The sequence below is a fragment of the Cucurbita pepo genome, chromosome LG05 (assembly GCF_002806865.2).
Source record: "Cucurbita pepo subsp. pepo cultivar mu-cu-16 chromosome LG05, ASM280686v2, whole genome shotgun sequence".
NCBI lineage: Eukaryota > Viridiplantae > Streptophyta > Magnoliopsida > Cucurbitales > Cucurbitaceae > Cucurbita > Cucurbita pepo.
The window spans coordinates 8,038,030-8,057,005 of record NC_036642.1 but is presented as its reverse complement, the minus strand read 5'-3'; the positions used below and the strand labels follow the sequence as shown (position 1 = coordinate 8,057,005).

At 34.4% G+C, this 18,976-nt stretch overlaps 1 protein-coding gene across 1 annotated transcript; it reads right to left on the bottom strand.

The window, feature by feature from the left end:
* Positions 1 to 10,471: 10,471 nt before the first annotated feature.
* On the bottom strand, positions 10,472 to 14,113 carry LOC111795104 (probable receptor-like protein kinase At2g23200). The gene is made up of 2 exons (XM_023677351.1): positions 13,348 to 14,113; positions 10,472 to 11,568 (listed from the first exon to the last, which is right to left on the bottom strand). The coding sequence occupies exons 1-2, from the start codon at positions 14,041 to 14,043 to the stop codon at positions 10,696 to 10,698; spliced, it is 1,569 nt and encodes a 522-aa protein (XP_023533119.1). The 5' UTR covers positions 14,044 to 14,113; the 3' UTR covers positions 10,472 to 10,695.
* Positions 14,114 to 18,976: the final 4,863 nt, after the last annotated feature.

Genomic DNA, 18,976 nt, shown 5'->3' with positions numbered 1-18,976 from the left:
TCATGCAAATTTGAGATTACCAAGCTTTGACACTCAAAATTCCACTCAAATTTGTGGGATTATGTGGCAAGCATGCAAGTTTGAATTAACCAAACTTTGACACTTAAAATCCACTAAAATTTGTGGGTTTATTTGGCAAACATGCAAGTTTGGTTAAACCATATATTGACACTCAATATTCCACTAACTCAAACATAGATTTTTTCATGAAGTGAAGTCAACATTTTGACTTTCTCTTTTAATTCAACAATTAATTTAAATAATTAATTTCAAATCAAAATAATATTAAACAATTAATTAAACCATTTAATTAATATTTAACATTCATAATCCATATTCATAATTAAAATATTTAAATCTGATTTAAATATCTCTAATTCTCTCTTTTTGTTTAATTCGTAATTAAAACAAAATGCGGTTAAATATACGCTATATATTTAGCACATATTCTCTAATTTAAGTTCGAACAGTTCAAACTCACTCGTCACACTATTCTAAGGTTTAGTTTCGATATGAGCTAGCAGGGGGATCTAATGGACCTACAGATCATGGGCTCCAACGATCCGAGATTAACCGGCTAAACTCATTAACCTTGTTAACCAACATTCGTTAACTACTAGGACACTCCACTATAGTCTAGTAGTTGCACTCCCTCATTATAGATATATTTCTGTCCGTTTGATATAACCATGATTAATAAGTCGATCCTTCACAGGTTGTTCGTAACTAGAGTTGAGTCAATTTACCGTTTTTACCCCTAAAGTTACTTCTTATTCCTTAAGTTCCACGGATTCTCTAATGAACAATTGGTTTGTGGTCCAACCACCAAACCGAATCCCTCTTGAGCCAATGAGAGGGTGGGGCCCCTTGTTCAAGACCTGGAGTCGGTACTTAAGGGAACAACCTCTCTACTATCCCTAAAAGCGGGTAGGNACTAAAAGGAACGACGCTCCTTGTTTGAGTAAGAAGTAACTTTCAATTCTTTTAAGCATTTCTTAGTCATCCGATCATTAATATTGCTCTTATTGCAATGTAGTATCGGGTTATTCACGTATCCCTCCTTTACTCAGGTGTCACGTTTGATGGTGTTAATATAACACATNCTCCTAGTCTTACCCTTGAAATGGGAGACTTTTATTGAGTCGGCGAACTAGGACCACTCTCACCCATGCAAATCTAAGAATAATTTTGAATAAACAGGAGTTCATAGTTAGNTTTATTGAGTCGGCGAACAAGGACCACTCTCACCCATGCAAATCTAAGGATAATTTTGAATAAATAGGAGTTCATAGTTAGCTCAGGATTAAGGTCGAGTTATCTAGGTCATCGAGTGAAAAAATCAGTCTCAACAGTAAACGACATTATAAAGTGAGAGTGATTTTCTTCATGGTCCGATCTTATGCAATACTCATTGCAAATGACTCCCCCACTCACATGTCTTTACACGTACAATTTAGTGATCAGATTGTTTATATCATATACAAAAGTGGGCCGCATCCATAGTGTCCCCAGGATAAGGTACTCAGCNCACTCTATTTATAGAGTGATATTTGCATGTTCATGCAAATTTGAGATTACCAAGCTTTGACACTCAAAATTCCACTCAAATTTGTGGGATTATGTGGCAAGCATGCAAGTTTGAATTAACCAAACTTTGACACTTAAAATCCACTAAAATTTGTGGGTTTATTTGGCAAACATGCAAGTTTGGTTAAACCATATATNTGTTTACTGAATAAACATCAATAATATATTTTTTTTAAAATAGAATATGTTTTTGTTTACAAACTATGAGTTTTATGACATAAAACCCAAGAACATTATCATAACTAAAATCACTATCACAACTAGTTACTTCTCTGAATCATGACCTTAGTGACTCAAAAGAGATAAGGAATCCTAAATAGACTTTAACGTCCCTATTTTTCTACTGACCTAAAATTGTTATCGTCATCATAACATAATCTCTTATACGGAAATAAACATTTAAAACTTCATCATAAAACAAATAAACATTAAACGTAAAAACACCCTATTCTAACCTAAAGTCTAAGAAATGAAATACTACTATCCTATGCATGTGTCATGGTTTTTACTTGTGGTATCGTTGTCAGTTGTACGTAGGTGTCTTGCTTTTACTTGAAATAGATGTAGCACATGACTTGAGTATTTTAAGAAATACTCAATAAGTGACCTATTGTTAAAACCATCATAGAGATGACGTTCTGACAAAATTGGATTTGTAGTACTTCCCTACACATGACCCACACGTGCGAGCGCGAGTCCCCAAACGGTTCGTACCCTCCTGGACCCATTATAGTCAGACTAGCTGTCTGTAGCCGGACGTTCAGATGTCAGCAAACCCCCAAATATCATGCGAGACATGATCATCATCATCATAGTGTACTCGTCCGTACTCATCATCATAAATAGGGAAGTAACCCGATGTATATGAACACACAATATGCATGAAGTCCCTATAGTTTTCATCTTTAAATCATTCTTATGACACAACCCTATACATCAATCACACATTACTCTAGGTAACATGCAGACATTAGCCTTCATACATTCATCATCATTAACATCAATTAGGATGGAGCCTTAGAAAACTCATCGTCATAATGCATCATGACATTTAACANGTACCTTAGAAAACTCATCGTCATAATGCATCATGACATTTAACACATGTGCATCATCTTATCATACATCATCATCATGTCATCATATAATGTCATCATATAATGTCATCATCATGTCATAATCTCATATGATCACATACATCATCATATAACGTCATCATATCATCATATAACATCATCACATCATCATAAAACACCTTTACGTCATCATAAAACATCATTACACCATCATATAACATCATCACATCATCATAAAACATCATTACATCATCATATAACATAAAGCATAAATGACACGTGCAAGGGCCACTAGGCACGTGTCGTCATACATAAGGCAAGTCTTCCAATCGAACCTAGTAAAGCCACTTACTTGGATGGCCTTAGCCGATGTTCTCTTTAATTTGAATCTGCTAGAATATGTCCCTCGAAGTTAGTCCAAGTGTCGTTGAGATTCGCCCTATCAGAACAACTACCTAATTTTCTTAGTAATTCTAATTCCATAGCTCAATTTAACTTAAATTGAGAAAACGGACCTTATACTAACGTTAATTGCTTTAAACAAGGTCAATTTTTAGATCCAAGAGAGTTCAAAACATAGGAATGGATATCAGAATTGTCAACCCGAGTCGAACAATAGAATTTTGAACTGAGGAGCTGCGCGAAGCTGAGCCAAGCCAAATGAGTCGGCACTTACAGGTAGTGACATTTGTCGTTGGGGGGAGTTGACGCACGGGGATCGCAATCGGGTCGAGGCATAGATCTTGGGTCAGATAATACGGGCGCACGGGTCGCAAAACTGGACCGTGTAGGCGTGGGCCATGTTTAGCTATTGGGAAGTGGCTGTGATAATGCTTCTATGTACTTGAGGTCGTCACTAACTTGCCACTAAGTACGCACCGTTGGTCTTGCATCTTGTGAATCAAGAGGGAACTTATTGCATTCAATTTTTCAGTCTCTTCTATTATTTTTAGGTTACTTTTGAGTTGTGGTTGACAATGACTTTTGATATTCAACAGATTTGGCTCTTAAAAATACTTTATTCTCTAGTTTTATAATAGATTTTCAAGGTTATATAAAATGATTATATTGCAAATCAAATTTGTTTCCACAATGTTTGAATGAATAAAGCACTTTCTTTACGCACAGTATTATACAAAATTCTTATAATTTTCAATTTTGTATTTAATAGATCAGAGTCAAAATATTTTTAATTTTGGAGTTCTTATGATTGAGTCGGTGAACAAGAGGTAAAAATTATTGGTATAAGTATGACTTTCAATTCTTTTTAAGTCTTTTTTAGTCATTCTATTTTCAAGATCGCTCTCATTCGAATGTAATCTATGTTCATATGTATCTTTCACTACTCGGATGTTACACGATCTAAATAGATCTTTTAAACGTAAAATTGAACTTTTGGAAGAGTAAGATGAAGATAAGAATTAAGTAAAGTTATAATTTTTTGAAAGTATGAAACAAGCTGAACCCAATATTATGACAATAACTTATAATCTGTGAAAAGAATTTTGTACAATATGAGTAAAGCGTACTCTTTCTTACAGATTACAACCGGTGAGTAATAATTTGAAGAGAGCAACAAAATCAAACCAAATCCATCCCAACTTCACTTGTGCCCATCTCCCCTCCTGCTGGGTCCTGATGCCAACGTGAACACCCGCTCATCGAACAGCTCTCTCCGATACGACATGTCGGAACCACCACTGGCACCGCCGCCTTCACCAACGTTTTGTGTCTTACGAGTATCGACCCAGACCGCTCTCCCGTCGACTAGAAAATTAGAGGTCGCAGTTAGAAGTAGGAGAAGGAGGGAGAGAAGGCAAAGATGCCTCATTATTTTGTTGTTGGTGGTGGTGTTGAAATTGATGTTGTTGGGGTGGTGGGGTTTGTTTGTAAATGTTTTTAAGNGGCAAGTCTTCCAATCGAACCTAGTAAAGCCACTTACTTGGATGGCCTTAGCCGATGTTCTCTTTAATTTGAATCTGCTAGAATATGTCCCTCGAAGTTAGTCCAAGTGTCGTTGAGATTCGCCCTATCAGAACAACTACCTAATTTTCTTAGTAATTCTAATTCCATAGCTCAATTTAACTTAAATTGAGAAAACGGACCTTATACTAACGTTAATTGCTTTAAACAAGGTCAATTTTTAGATCCAAGAGAGTTCAAAACATAGGAATGGATATCAGAATTGTCAACCCGAGTCGAACAATAGAATTTTGAACTGAGGAGCTGCGCGAAGCTGAGCCAAGCCAAATGAGTCGGCACCTACAGGTAGTGACATTTGTCGTTGGGGGGAGTTGACGCACGGGGATCGCAATCGGGTCGAGGCATAGATCTTGGGTCAGATAATACGGGCGCACGGGTCGCAAAACTGGACCGTGTAGGCGTGGGCCATGTTTAGCTATTGGGAAGTGGCTGTGATAATGCTTCTATGTACTTGAGGTCGTCACTAACTTGCCACTAAGTACGCACCGTTGGTCTTGCATCTTGTGAATCAAGAGGGAACTTATTGCATTCAATTTTTCAGTCTCTTCTATTATTTTTAGGTTACTTTTGAGTTGTGGTTGACAATGACTTTTGATATTCAACAGATTTGGCTCTTAAAAATACTTTATTCTCTAGTTTTATAATAGATTTTCAAGGTTATATAAAATGATTATATTGCAAATCAAATTTGTTTCCACAATGTTTGAATGAATAAAGCACTTTCTTTACGCACAGTATTATACAAAATTCTTATAATTTTCAATTTTGTATTTAATAGATCAGAGTCAAAATATTTTTAATTTTGGAGTTCTTATGATTGAGTCGGTGAACAAGAGGTAAAAATTATTGGTATAAGTATGACTTTCAATTCTTTTTAAGTCTTTTTTAGTCATTCTATTTTCAAGATCGCTCTCATTCGAATGTAATCTATGTTCATATGTATCTTTCACTACTCGGATGTTACACGATCTAAATAGATCTTTTAAACGTAAAATTGAACTTTTGGAAGAGTAAGATGAAGATAAGAATTAAGTAAAGTTATAATTTTTTGAAAGTATGAAACAAGCTGAACCCAATATTATGACAATAACTTATAATCTGTGAAAAGAATTTTGTACAATATGAGTAAAGCGTACTCTTTCTTACAGATTACAACCGGTGAGTAATAATTTGAAGAGAGCAACAAAATCAAACCAAATCCATCCCAACTTCACTTGTGCCCATCTCCCCTCCTGCTGGGTCCTGATGCCAACGTGAACACCCGCTCATCGAACAGCTCTCTCCGATACGACATGTCGGAACCACCACTGGCACCGCCGCCTTCACCAACGTTTTGTGTCTTACGAGTATCGACCCAGACCGCTCTCCCGTCGACTAGAAAATTAGAGGTCGCAGTTAGAAGTAGGAGAAGGAGGGAGAGAAGGCAAAGATGCCTCATAATTTTGTTGTTGGTGGTGGTGTTGAAATTGATGTTGTTGGGGTGGTGGGGTTTGTTTGTAAATGTTTTTAAGTGTGTTATTGAAAAAAGATTACAAGATTCTGCGACAGCAAAAAGAATGGAGCAGAAAAGATAGTATCAAAAATGGCATCTCAAATTAGCTAATGGAGGAGGAGGAAGGAGAAAAGGGGGTTGATTTCATACGCTCAGTCATGACTCGATAACCTAACCAATCGGGTTGGGGAAGGTTATGTTTTTTTTGTTTGTTTGAATTGGATTGGATTGAATTTAAAAAAAAAAAAAAAAAAAAAAAAAAAAAAAAANATGTTTGAATGAATAAAGCACTTTCTTTACGCACAGTATTATACAAAATTCTTATAATTTTCAATTTTGTATTTAATAGATCAGAGTCAAAATATTTTTAATTTTGGAGTTCTTATGATTGAGTCGGTGAACAAGAGGTAAAAATTATTGGTATAAGTATGACTTTCAATTCTTTTTAAGTCTTTTTTAGTCATTCTATTTTCAAGATCGCTCTCATTCGAATGTAATNTTTAGTTCGTAGGTTGACATTTTTACGACGAAGAGTAAGAATATTTGACATTTATAACTGTTGATAGTGATGCATCGTAATTTGCTAGTGATTAATGCATTGTTGATAAATAATAAATTTTAAAATAATTATAAAAAAAAACATGAGAACGGTACCACCTAACTTGAAAATAAAGAGTTAGGTTGGTTTTGATTGTGANTTGTTGATAAATAATAAATTTTAAAATAATTAAAAAAAAAACATGAGAACCGGACCACCTAACTTGAAAATAAAGAGTTAGGTTGGTTTTGATTGTGAACTCTATTCTAGTTGCCTAATCACTAATATAACCAACTTAAAATTTAAAGTCGGTCCAAAAGATTTTTCTAACTCAACTCAGGGAGAACCCGAACCATTTTTCTAACTCAACTCAGGGAGAACCCGAACCATTTTGGGAGCTCATGTGTTGGTGGGATTTGGGTATAAAATAGGACTTAAAACAACATAAATCCAACCAAAATGTCCCAAATGTATTATTAGGCTTGGCTGCGTGGATCACCATATTCCTTTTGATAAGCTTTGTCTGTGCCATGGACCAATTCTCACCAGTCAAATGGGAATAACTATAATGCATTTGTGTTCTCCCTTTTCCTTCTTTGGGGGCTATAGAATATGGTGGCTGCCATGCCACACGAGTATAGTGTCGCGGTATCTTTCTTTGTGTCGTTGAGTCGTCGACGTCACTACAAGAATAATAGATATAATAGCTAACAACAAGCATTTTTTTATAAAGTTCTGAGAATTTATATTATCGAAAGTCTAAAATATCATAACTTAATAATTGAAATTTTGTAATCTATTTACGTTACAAAATATGGTATTCAATAGTTTCTTAGAACAACGAAGTTATTCAACAAGATAATTTAGTTCACAAAATAGAAAATTCATCAAGCGTTCAAGATTATATAGTTTGTCATCTATAATCTTTTTTGCATGGGTAGAAGTATCATTTCATTCACTTGCAAATAGACTTGTGCTTGACTTGGGAAATTGTCGGTTTAGTACAGAGAGAAATTTTTTGTGAAAAGCTATCAACTTATATGTACATAGATATAGTGAGTCTGTGTAAACTATAGGTATACCACTTACGAGAAAGAAACCCATGTCAATAAAGAAGTTAACCAAATAATACAAGTTAGTGTTTGTTAGTCCTTTCACAGATGCCTCTCGTTCATTCTAATGAATAAAAAAAAACTGTCAGAGGCTTGAGCGAGAAAAGGTGGCGAAGGAAATCTATAATTAAAATATGAGTACCTAAACTCAAGTAAACAAGAAAAGTCATTTCAAGAAGATCGATAACTTGGAGAAGACAAGTGAAGAATATTTGAAGGTTTCATCGTGAGAATTTCATTAAAATTTTTGCCGCTTTGATAAATAAGTTTCAAAATCTTACCAAGATGCAACATAATTTTTCTCTAAAAACTCTAAGATTCCACCAAAAATAGTTTGAGATCCAACCGTTTGGTCTTTTGAAGTCGGTAACATCGACGATCCAATCTTCTAAAGGAGTGTTGAGTAGCGTTTGAAAGAAGGCTTTTTGTTGTCAAGATCATTGTGGATATATATATTTCTTTTGCAAAAGTAAAAAAAGTCATTGGTTGTGGGAAGGAATCTAATTTAGATTTTTGAAGGATCGGAGGAGTTTCGTCCATATGCATTAGACACACGAAAGGAATAACTTTTATTCCCATATTTGTGATACACATCAAAAGCTTCAAATTGCATCCCTTCAAACAATTCATTCATGTTAATTCATGTTATTGTTTGGAGGGAAATACCTCGATCAATTAAGGGGTTAATTATGAGTTTATAAATAAAAAATACATTTTTATTGATACCAACTTTTTAGAAAAATAGTTTTAGTTCAAAGTGGACAATATCATACCACTGTATAGGTTCGTGATTCCTAACATGCTATCAAAGTCATGCTTTAACTTAGTCATGTCAATAGAATTCTCAAATGTCAGATAAAAAAGTTGTGAGTTTAAAAAATGTAGTAAAAGTGACTAAAGTGTAGCCATCAGATTTGATCATCTTGAATTAACATATTCAAACTATTTATAGTTTGGGTTAGTTTTTTTAGTTAAGTAGGGTTGATTTTTTTTGAAAATTAAAAAATTTGCTCACTTTGCCAGTTACATTTTTTTGATCTGGTTAACCTGGCTAACTCCAAATTGAATTTTATAAGATTTTAGTTATTAATGTAACATGAACCGTGGATAAATATAATTTTTTAAAATAATGATAAATAAAAAACCAACGTGTGTGGTTGAATTGAATTATGGACTCTATTCGAATTACTAAGTCAGTAACCCAACCATCTAAAAATTTGGGGTTAGTCTAAAAGATGTTTTCAATCCAATTCATATACGCCCCAAAATCGAAAATTGGATTATGACATTTTTGTTTTTATGCTTACTTTTCTCCTTTCCAACCCTTTTCCAAAGGCTTTATATCCCTAAGATTATTTATTACGGTGTTTAAATGTTTTGCTTATAAGGAACATATATGATGTTGCGTTCTCATTGACTAGACACAATACATTATTCACGTGGGAATTTTTGTTGTAATATGTACATCGATGAATTGTTTTCCTTTCGATATTACTTTTGTTATTGAATGTTCTTCGTCTTCAACGCACTCACCGGATGAAAACACTTGTTAAGAAAGATGCAAAAGTTTATAATTTCCAAATTTTTCAATATAAACCATGTGTTCAATGCATATCAAACTCATCTATGCATTTACACGAACATTGCCTCATTCCTTTCTATTTAAGCTTAAATTAGCTCATTGAGGGCAACATTAGGCAAATTTAGACACCCAATAAAGTTTTTGTTATCATAACATTGATCCAAGGATGGTGGGTCTATTCCCTTACATTGGTTCGTACCGTCTAAACTGCATTGAATTCACACAACAACCCAAACTATTATATATCAATATCCATCCACGAGAAGTAAACAATCATCGAGCACAATCAATCTTGAACTCTTCAACCAATTCTCTCGCATTTATAGTCGTGCTATCCTCATATACGACCGAATCATCAAGCCCTCTCGAACGAATGCGGTCAAGAATCCCTGAATCAATATCCCATGAAGCATCAACAATGGTAGTGCTTCCCTCATACCCTTTCCCACCGTCTACAGGCGTGAACTGAAACTGCAACGCCAATTCCAAATCATACACCACGTCGTGCATTGAAGNCCTGGCTAACTCCAAATTGAATTTTATAAGATTTTAGTTATTAATGTAACATGAACCGTGGATAAATATAATTTTTTAAAATAATGATAAATAAAAAACCAACGTGTGTGGTTGAATTGAATTATGGACTCTATTCGAATTACTAAGTCAGTAACCCAACCATCTAAAAATTTGGGGTTAGTCTAAAAGATGTTTTCAATCCAATTCATATACGCCCCAAAATCGAAAATTGGATTATGACATTTTTGTTTTTATGCTTACTTTTCTCCTTTCCAACCCTTTTCCAAAGGCTTTATATCCCTAAGATTATTTATTACGGTGTTTAAATGTTTTGCTTATAAGGAACATATATGATGTTGCGTTCTCATTGACTAGACACAATACATTATTCACGTGGGAATTTTTGTTGTAATATGTACATCGATGAATTGTTTTCCTTTCGATATTACTTTTGTTATTGAATGTTCTTCGTCTTCAACGCACTCACCGGATGAAAACACTTGTTAAGAAAGATGCAAAAGTTTATAATTTCCAAATTTTTCAATATAAACCATGTGTTCAATGCATATCAAACTCATCTATGCATTTACACGAACATTGCCTCATTCCTTTCTATTTAAGCTTAAATTAGCTCATTGAGGGCAACATTAGGCAAATTTAGACACCCAATAAAGTTTTTGTTATCATAACATTGATCCAAGGATGGTGGGTCTATTCCCTTACATTGGTTCGTACCGTCTAAACTGCATTGAATTCACACAACAACCCAAACTATTATATATCAATATCCATCCATGAGAAGTAAACAATCATCGAGCACAATCAATCTTGAACTCTTCAACCAATTCTCTCGCATTTATAGTCGTGCTATCCTCATATACGACCGAATCATCAAGCCCTCTCGAACGAATGCGGTCAAGAATCCCTGAATCAATATCCCATGAAGCATCAACAATGGTAGTGCTTCCCTCATACCCTTTCCCACCGTCTACAGGCGTGAACTGAAACTGCAACGCCAATTCCAAATCATACACCACGTCGTGCATTGAAGGCCTATTTGCCCCAACTTCATCCACACATTTCTCAGCAATTTCAACAAATTTTCTCAATGAGTTTGCTTCAATGGTACCTACAAGAAACGGATCAATTACCTTTTCAATCTCTCCTCTTTTTTTGCACAAAATTGCCCAATCGGCTAAGTTTATCTGTTCACTTGGAAGGGTCTTGACGATTGGAGGTCTAGCGGAGAGAACTTCAAAAAGCACGACACCGAACGAGTACACGTCAGATTTCTCTGTTAATTGAAACGTGTTGAGGTATTCGGGATCGAGATACCCGAAAGTGCCTTTAACCGTGGCGTCTAATGCTTTGGCGTCGGGTACTCCAGCTTTTGATATCCCGAAATCGGCTACCTTTGCGTTGTTGTCTTTGTCGAGCAAGATGTTGGTGGTTTTAATGTCTCGGTGAATAATGACACCAAAGGTGGAACCAATGTGTAAATAATCAAGCCCTTTTGCTGCATCGATGCAGATTTGAAGCCTTTGTTTCCATGACAATGGAAGATGATCGTGGATCTTTGAACCGTATAAATAATCTTTTAAAGTGCCCCCTGCCATGTACTCGTATACTAAGATCATCTCTTCGTTTTCATTGCAGTACCTGTCGAGCATATATATATATATATAAAAAGATTACCAATTAGCCGAAAATATTAGCAACACAAAAACAGCTCGACTTCATTCCTAAATTCCTAAATTAGCCAACGTGGGACTCCATCCCAACAATTCTCAACAATTCTTTCCTCGAACAAAGTGCACTACAGAGCATCCCATCCCCTGAGGCCTATGGAGCCCTCGAACAGACTCCCTTTAATCGAGGCTCGACTTCTTTTATGGAGTCTTCGAACAAAGTACACTCTTTGTTCGACACTTTAGTAACTTTTGACTATACCTTCGAGGCTCACAATACTTTGTTCGACATTTGAGGATTCTATTGACATGACTAAGTTTAGGGCATGGATATGATACCATGTTAGGAATCACTACTCTCGGTATGATATTGTCCTCTTTGAGTATAAGCTCTCGTGGCTTCCATAAAAGGTCTCGTACTAATAAAGATGTATTTCTTTCTTATTGANTTTTTGAGTATAAGCTCTCGTGGCTTCCACAAAAGGTCTCGTACTAATAAAGATGTATTTCTTTCTTATTGAGTCACAATTTATCACTAAGATCAATTACAAACATCAAATATTCTTAATGTTCGGAATAATATGAAAGTATGATTGGATTAGGTTGGGTTGTAACTCTATTTTTGGGTTGGTAAAGTTGACTGGACAAAAACTATGTCTAAGATATGAATCCAAAATTTTCAATTTTTAAAAAATTTAACCCAACCCCAATTGAAAGGACAAAAAGAAAAAAAAAAAAAAAATCCAACCAAATCTAGGTTAGATAGTCTAGATTGATCAGATTATCGAGTCATATCAACGAACACCTCTACGGTATAGATTCCATCCCTAAAGAAAATGTCAATTGTCATCTCATTTTAAAAAAGAAAAGTAACTNAAGGTTTCTCTGTTTAAAAGTTCTCTCTTCTTAAATGTTTAAAGTTCCTCTAGTCAAAAGCTCGGTTCAAAAAGGTCTCTCTCCTTAAATGCTTAAGGTTTCTATGTTCAAAAGCTCTCTTCCCTCGAGTTATTGGAAAGCATAACTGTTGCTTAAGGTTCTTATGGTCCAAAGCTCTGTTCAAAAGCTCTCTCCCCTTGAATGCTTAAGGTTCATATGTTCAGCTCTCTTCCTTGAGTTATTGAAAAGCATAGTGCTGCTTAAAATACATCTGGTCAAAAGTTCCGTTCAAAAGCTCTCTCCTCTTCAATGCTTAAAATTTCTCTATTCAAAAGCTCTCTTCCTTTGAGTTATTAAAAAGCATAAGTGCTGCTTAAGGTTCCTCGAGTCAAAAGCTCTATTCAAAAGTATTATCCCCTTAAATGCTTAAGGTTCCTCTTATCAAAAGTTCTCTTCCCTCGAGTATTGAAAAGTATAAGTGCTTAAAATTTATTCACTGAAAAGCTCTCTCCTCGTAAATGCTTAAGGTTTCTCTGTCCAAAAGCTCTCTCCCCTTAAGTTGTTCTTTCAGTTGTTTGTTTCGACATATTCTAAGTGTACTATCTCCGACGGAGTTAAGATATCTCCTTTTTTTTTTTTAATGTTTATAGTTCCAATCTCTATCCTATATTATTTCGAGTAGTTTAACATGATAGCTATAAATTAAATCCAATTTTGTCTTCCAACAATAACATTTTTCTTGTCCAATCCAATAAATTATGATAGAAATTAAAATTATTGTAGTCCACGAAACTTTTAAAAAAGTAACTCTCTTTTCTAAAATTGAAAAAAAAAAAGAAAGTAAAAAGATCATTTCAAGATCAAAACAAAACATAATCATAGATTGAGGGAGAGTCAACACCTGTAAACAGCTTGAAATGCCTCAGAGGTAATCATATACGTAAAGTTGTCGTTTGTGTTTAGTTGTGGAGAAACAGCAAAACCCGACTCTGGTTTGAAAGCTTCAGGAGCTTCAAAGACTTCAATGGCGTTCACAAAAGCCAAAGACGATTCATGAGGACAAAATTGTATGCCAAAAACCCCTTTTTTAAGCTCAAAAGCGAACTCCTTAACAATTGGTGTGCTAAGATCGCTGCTTTGGATTGAAAATTTTGATAGCAACTGAAACCCATTACTGGCCGAGACATTAAAGCGAGCTTGAAGGAAGCTTTGAGATGTAAGAGCCAAGAAATGGAGACGAACCACATAGGTGCTGTTTTGATTGATGCTTTCAAAAACATACCATGTTGGCTGATTGTAAACTCTTGCTGTGTGGTATATTTCATTTATGGATTTTGGGATATTGGTTTCGTTTCGAACGGGTTTGCTTTTTCCGGGGTTGATCGACCAAGGACCGGGCTTGGCGTCTCCGATGAACTTCCGGGTGCCTCCGAAGGTGACATCGGATTCCGATCCGCAGTTGAGAAAATACTTATTAGGAGGAAAGTAAGCTGAAGTGATGAGAAAAGAGGAAGAGAATTGAAGTAGTAGAGGAATGAGGTAGGGGAGTAAAGGCATTATTGCCGTTGGTTGGGAAAGAAAAGCTTGGCTCATTTGTTTTATATTACGAAAAGCTTGGCCTTTAGACCGCGGTAGAGGATGCAAAAGCTTGTTGAGTCACTCGTGGCCTTAGTGAAAGGAGATGGATATTGGACAATAGAATATTCAAGCTCGGGTACCTACAACAGCTACAAGGGTTGATGGAAGAAAAGTTACTCGGTTGCAAATTGAAAGGGACACTGATTATAGACTATAAAATCAGGAGTCTCGAGAAAACAGTACACGATAATTGTCGAGATCATTAGACTAAATGTAACAGATTTAGCTTGTATGAAGAGTTCAAGTGCATCGAGACATATAAGGAGACGTTTGATACATGGATTAGGATAAGATTGTGAATTTTAAGTGCACCATATTAATATTTCATTTTTTACACGTAGAATCAACCAATCTAAAAGACATGCAAAACAAACCATTTTGGCATTACATTTCGAGGAGGTGAAAAAGAATGTCCAATTGGGTCNCAATCTAAAAGACATGCAAAACAAACCATTTTGACATTACATTTCGAGGAGGTGAAAAAGAATGTCCAATTGGGTCATAAGACTACTACTACGTCCTAGAACCACCACCATTTAACGTTATAAGGGAGGTGTTGGAAGAGGGGACGTTGGAAATACCAACCATTGGACATATTGGAATTGGAAAGTCGTCACGACCCGGCACGAGGAAATTATTTCCTTTTCCTTTCACTCAATAATGATTCACATTTTACAAATGACAATTTAAATATGATTAAGTTAGGCTTGGAACAATGATGGATATGAACTTTCTCAAATTATTTATAAAGGAAAGACTTTGCTTTTCACATTGTTATTAAAGAAAGACTTGCTTTAGGGCTTCATTCATACTAAAAGCTATCAATAAAAGATCTTTTTGATATCAAAGAGATAATAAATAAAACAAGACCCTTTCTTTAACTTTAAAAAAGATGTTTTCAACTTTCATACGTTCAACAAAGCACCACTTACATTGGGACCCCTAGGTGTCAATTAACTTATATTGGAAATTAAGTTATTTTACAAATTATTATGCACACAACTTTGGAACTTATCTAGGTTAAAGACCCTCCACCGACACTTTCTTCCATAGCTAGCGCTACTTTTTCTTATCACAAAGTGTAACCGTTAGTAGATATTGTTCGATTAGACCCATTACATATCGTCGTCAGTTTCACGTTTTAAAACGTATCTACTAGAGGATGTTTCCACACTCTTATAAGAAATGTTTTGTTCTCCTCTCCAACCAATATAGGATCTCTAGGTTAATATGATATGATAAAGTTATATATGANATATAGGATCTCTAGGTTAATATGATATGATAAAGTTATATATGAAATTTACTGGTTATGAGACAAGGATAAGCAACTAAATCAAGTAACGTGCAAAATGATCATAATGCTCCTATTGGTTAACCCTGCGATTCATGCATGTAAATGATTTCAATGGGCCTGGGCTCACATTGGGCCTCGAATGTTATCAAAGTCTCATGATTCCAAGTACTTTTGGGTATTTTTTATTTTTTTAAGTAATCAATATGTTACCTTAAGGTCACACAAGTAACTTTATCACATACAAGTAGCACTATATAAGTCTCAAGTCCTCTAAGATATGAAGACGACTAGGTACCATTCAAGAAACAAGAATCAAAGACAAGAACCAAGAATAAAGACTAAGGACAAGGACAAGGACAAGAATCAGGAACAAGAATTAAGAATCACGTATAAGAACTAGAATAAGGATTAAAATCCAAGTTCTCATGCTTAAAAACCCATAACTACAAGACTAAGGTCCTTAAAGCATTACCAACGTTAAGAAATCAAAACCCTGAACCAATATCCTTCAACTAAACCATGACAAGAATTTAAGAACAGGATCTATGGTAATGTGTGAATGATATATATGGTTGTGTCATAAGGATGACTTAAAATGAAAACTATAGGGGTCTCATGCATTTTGTATTGTTCATATACATCGGGTTACTTTCTCATTTATGATGATAAACACGGGCGTGTACACTATGATGATGATGGTCGTCATCATCATCATTATCATGTCTCGCATGACACTCGAGGGTTTCCTGACCAATAGACATCCGGTTACGGACAACTAGCCCAACTATGATGAATGTAGGGGGTGCGAACCACCTGGAGATTTGCGCTCGCACATATGGATTGTGTGTAGGAAAGTACTACACATCCAATTTTATTCAGACTGGAGGCCACCCCTATAATGGTTTTAGCGATAGGTCCTTGATCATGAGTTCCATGTGATTGCATTCCCTAACTCCAATAGTGGGGTCACTTAGCCGTGTGCTACTTCTATTTCAGACAAAGGCAAAGCACCCTTGTACAAATAACGACGACATCGCAAGTAAAGACCATAACACATGCATAAAATAATGGTATTTCAATTCTTAGACTTTAGGTTAGAATATGTTGTTTTTACTTTTAATGGTTATTTATTTTACTTAGTAATTCGTTATGTTGTTTAAAAATGTTTTCTAAGTCCATGACAATGTTTATAATGAAGTTTTTAAATGTTTATTTTTGCATAAAAGAGTACGTTATAATGATGACATCGACTTTAGGTTAATAGAAATCTACGTTCATAATATATCATTTATAAAAAAAAAAACACATCTTCCTCTCCATTTTTCCCTCTCCTTTCATCTCATGTTATTAATAACTCTTTAAATTTTTTGTATTTTATAATTTTTCAAGAAAGGTTCATATTTTAGTTGACATTAACATTTTATACATTGATATTAAGTAACTTATTTCAAATTTTTCTAAAATTTTTTAAATATAACTCTTGAAATGACTCACAACAGGAAGATTAAGATTTTGATTTTGAGGTTATACAAAATCATGTATGTTATCTTTATAAAAGAGACAGTGGAAAAGGAACCAAATGGAGATTTTTTGCTTTCCTTAGCAATGGGTATGTTTCTTTACAATTTCTATGTAGTTTAAATTGCATGTTTAAAATCATTCAAGTTTGACATGATCAAATCTTGCTTGTGTAGTAATTCAAATCTCAAACAAGTGTTCTTACCATGAGATATTCGTTCAATAAGGTAATCTGAATCTTCCTTGTACTGATTCCTTATCAATGGTAAGTTTTTGCTTTGATTGATTTTTTGTCCTTTGGTATCAGAGTTTTTGTTTGGCTTTATATGAAAATTATATTAGAATATATATAAATAAATAACATTTATATTTGGTTCTCAATAGAAAAATGTCATAAAATTTTATGGTAAGAAATTATATTTGTAGTTATTTGATGAAATTAATTATGGTAAGCTTATTCATATAACGTTAATGAGTTGCCTAATAAAATAATTCAAATTAACTCCAAATATCACTAAAAATTATTATTTTTTTTGGAACCACTAAAAATAAACAAATAATAATAAAAGAATCTTATTAATTGAATAATTGGTTATGATTTTAGTAATTAAGTTCATTAAATATTTCCTTGGATAAAAATGAATTAAATAAATATATAATTATTTATTATTACAATATGGTTCATTTTTATTAACTGTAAATTTAATTTAAATCAATTAATTATATTTAAAAATATAATATAATAATAGTGATAATGAATGAAGCAATTAAAATTTTGTTGGATGAGACCTGATATTTATAGTTTTATCTGAATATCTTATCCTAGGTTCTTATACAACGTTGAGGTGGAGATTTTGCGTGAGGATCATGCGTGTCTCGACTCGATTCATACTTATCTCAAATACCCATTTGCCTTCATTGTTCGATGTGAGTTCCACATGGTCATAGCGCGTATATGAACCATTGCCCACATAGACTTCTCATCTTTGTACTCGTAAACTAATAGTTGTATCCATTTAAATGCTAACTGTTTTTATAAATTAGTGATTTACTATTACTTTTTAGTTGATTTCTTGTCGTGCCTTCAAACCCTATTCTCAATCATACAATATATTAGTCTATAATAAAAAGTCAAATATAATACATATGTTAAACCATAATTTAAGATTAAGTATCGTTAACAGATACAATTGCTAGCTTGAGATTTTAGTGATGATATAATCTTCATAGTTTAGAGGCATAAATTGATTTTTTTTCCCTTTATTATTATTTCGTGATGGAGCGTGAAGCATTCAACAAGCATGTTTCATGCTCGAAACAATCATACTATTAGAATTCTCAACCATTAAATCTTTCTAAGCTTTTCTTTTCGTTCTTTTTTAATGTTGTTTATTCAACGTTATTCAACCTTTTAGTTTTCTTGATTAATTATAGTTGTTTTGTTTTTTGGAACGACTAATATTTATTTGATTGCACTGGACTGCGTTACGGTAACAAATTTGACAACGTTGTCGTGATTGTTACACATTGTTATGCTTTAGTCATAAAAAAAAAAGAAAAGTGTAGCAAACTAGGTTTGGAGATCGAGAATAAAGTTACCCATAATAGAGTTGTCATTGTCGGACCTATAGTTTTCTCTCTTTATTTCAAATTAAGCCAATACATGGTTGAACACAACCTCTCCCGACTATCCTTGGGTCGTGGACCAGCAAACGGACACCCATGAGAGGTTTTTTAGCCAAAATATCATCTCGTTAGGTTTAATTAAGACATTAGAGAACGTTTAATCAAGACTTTTATCTCAAAATTTGAATTTAGTTTGTAGAAATTTTCAAAATTTGAATTGGACCTCAAATTGGGGTTAAAAAGGAAAAAGATAAAAGAAATGGGTGTGGCATTGCACTATGTTATATAATGGATTACACGATGGCACGGGCGGGCCACGGCGAGAGCATTCACAGGCACGCTCTGTCCACACACTTGGCATCATCAAACTCGTCCATGCCTCTCGCTCGCCTTCTTCCATCGCCCAATTTCCTTTAAAATAACCCAAAGAATATCTCCCCATTTGGC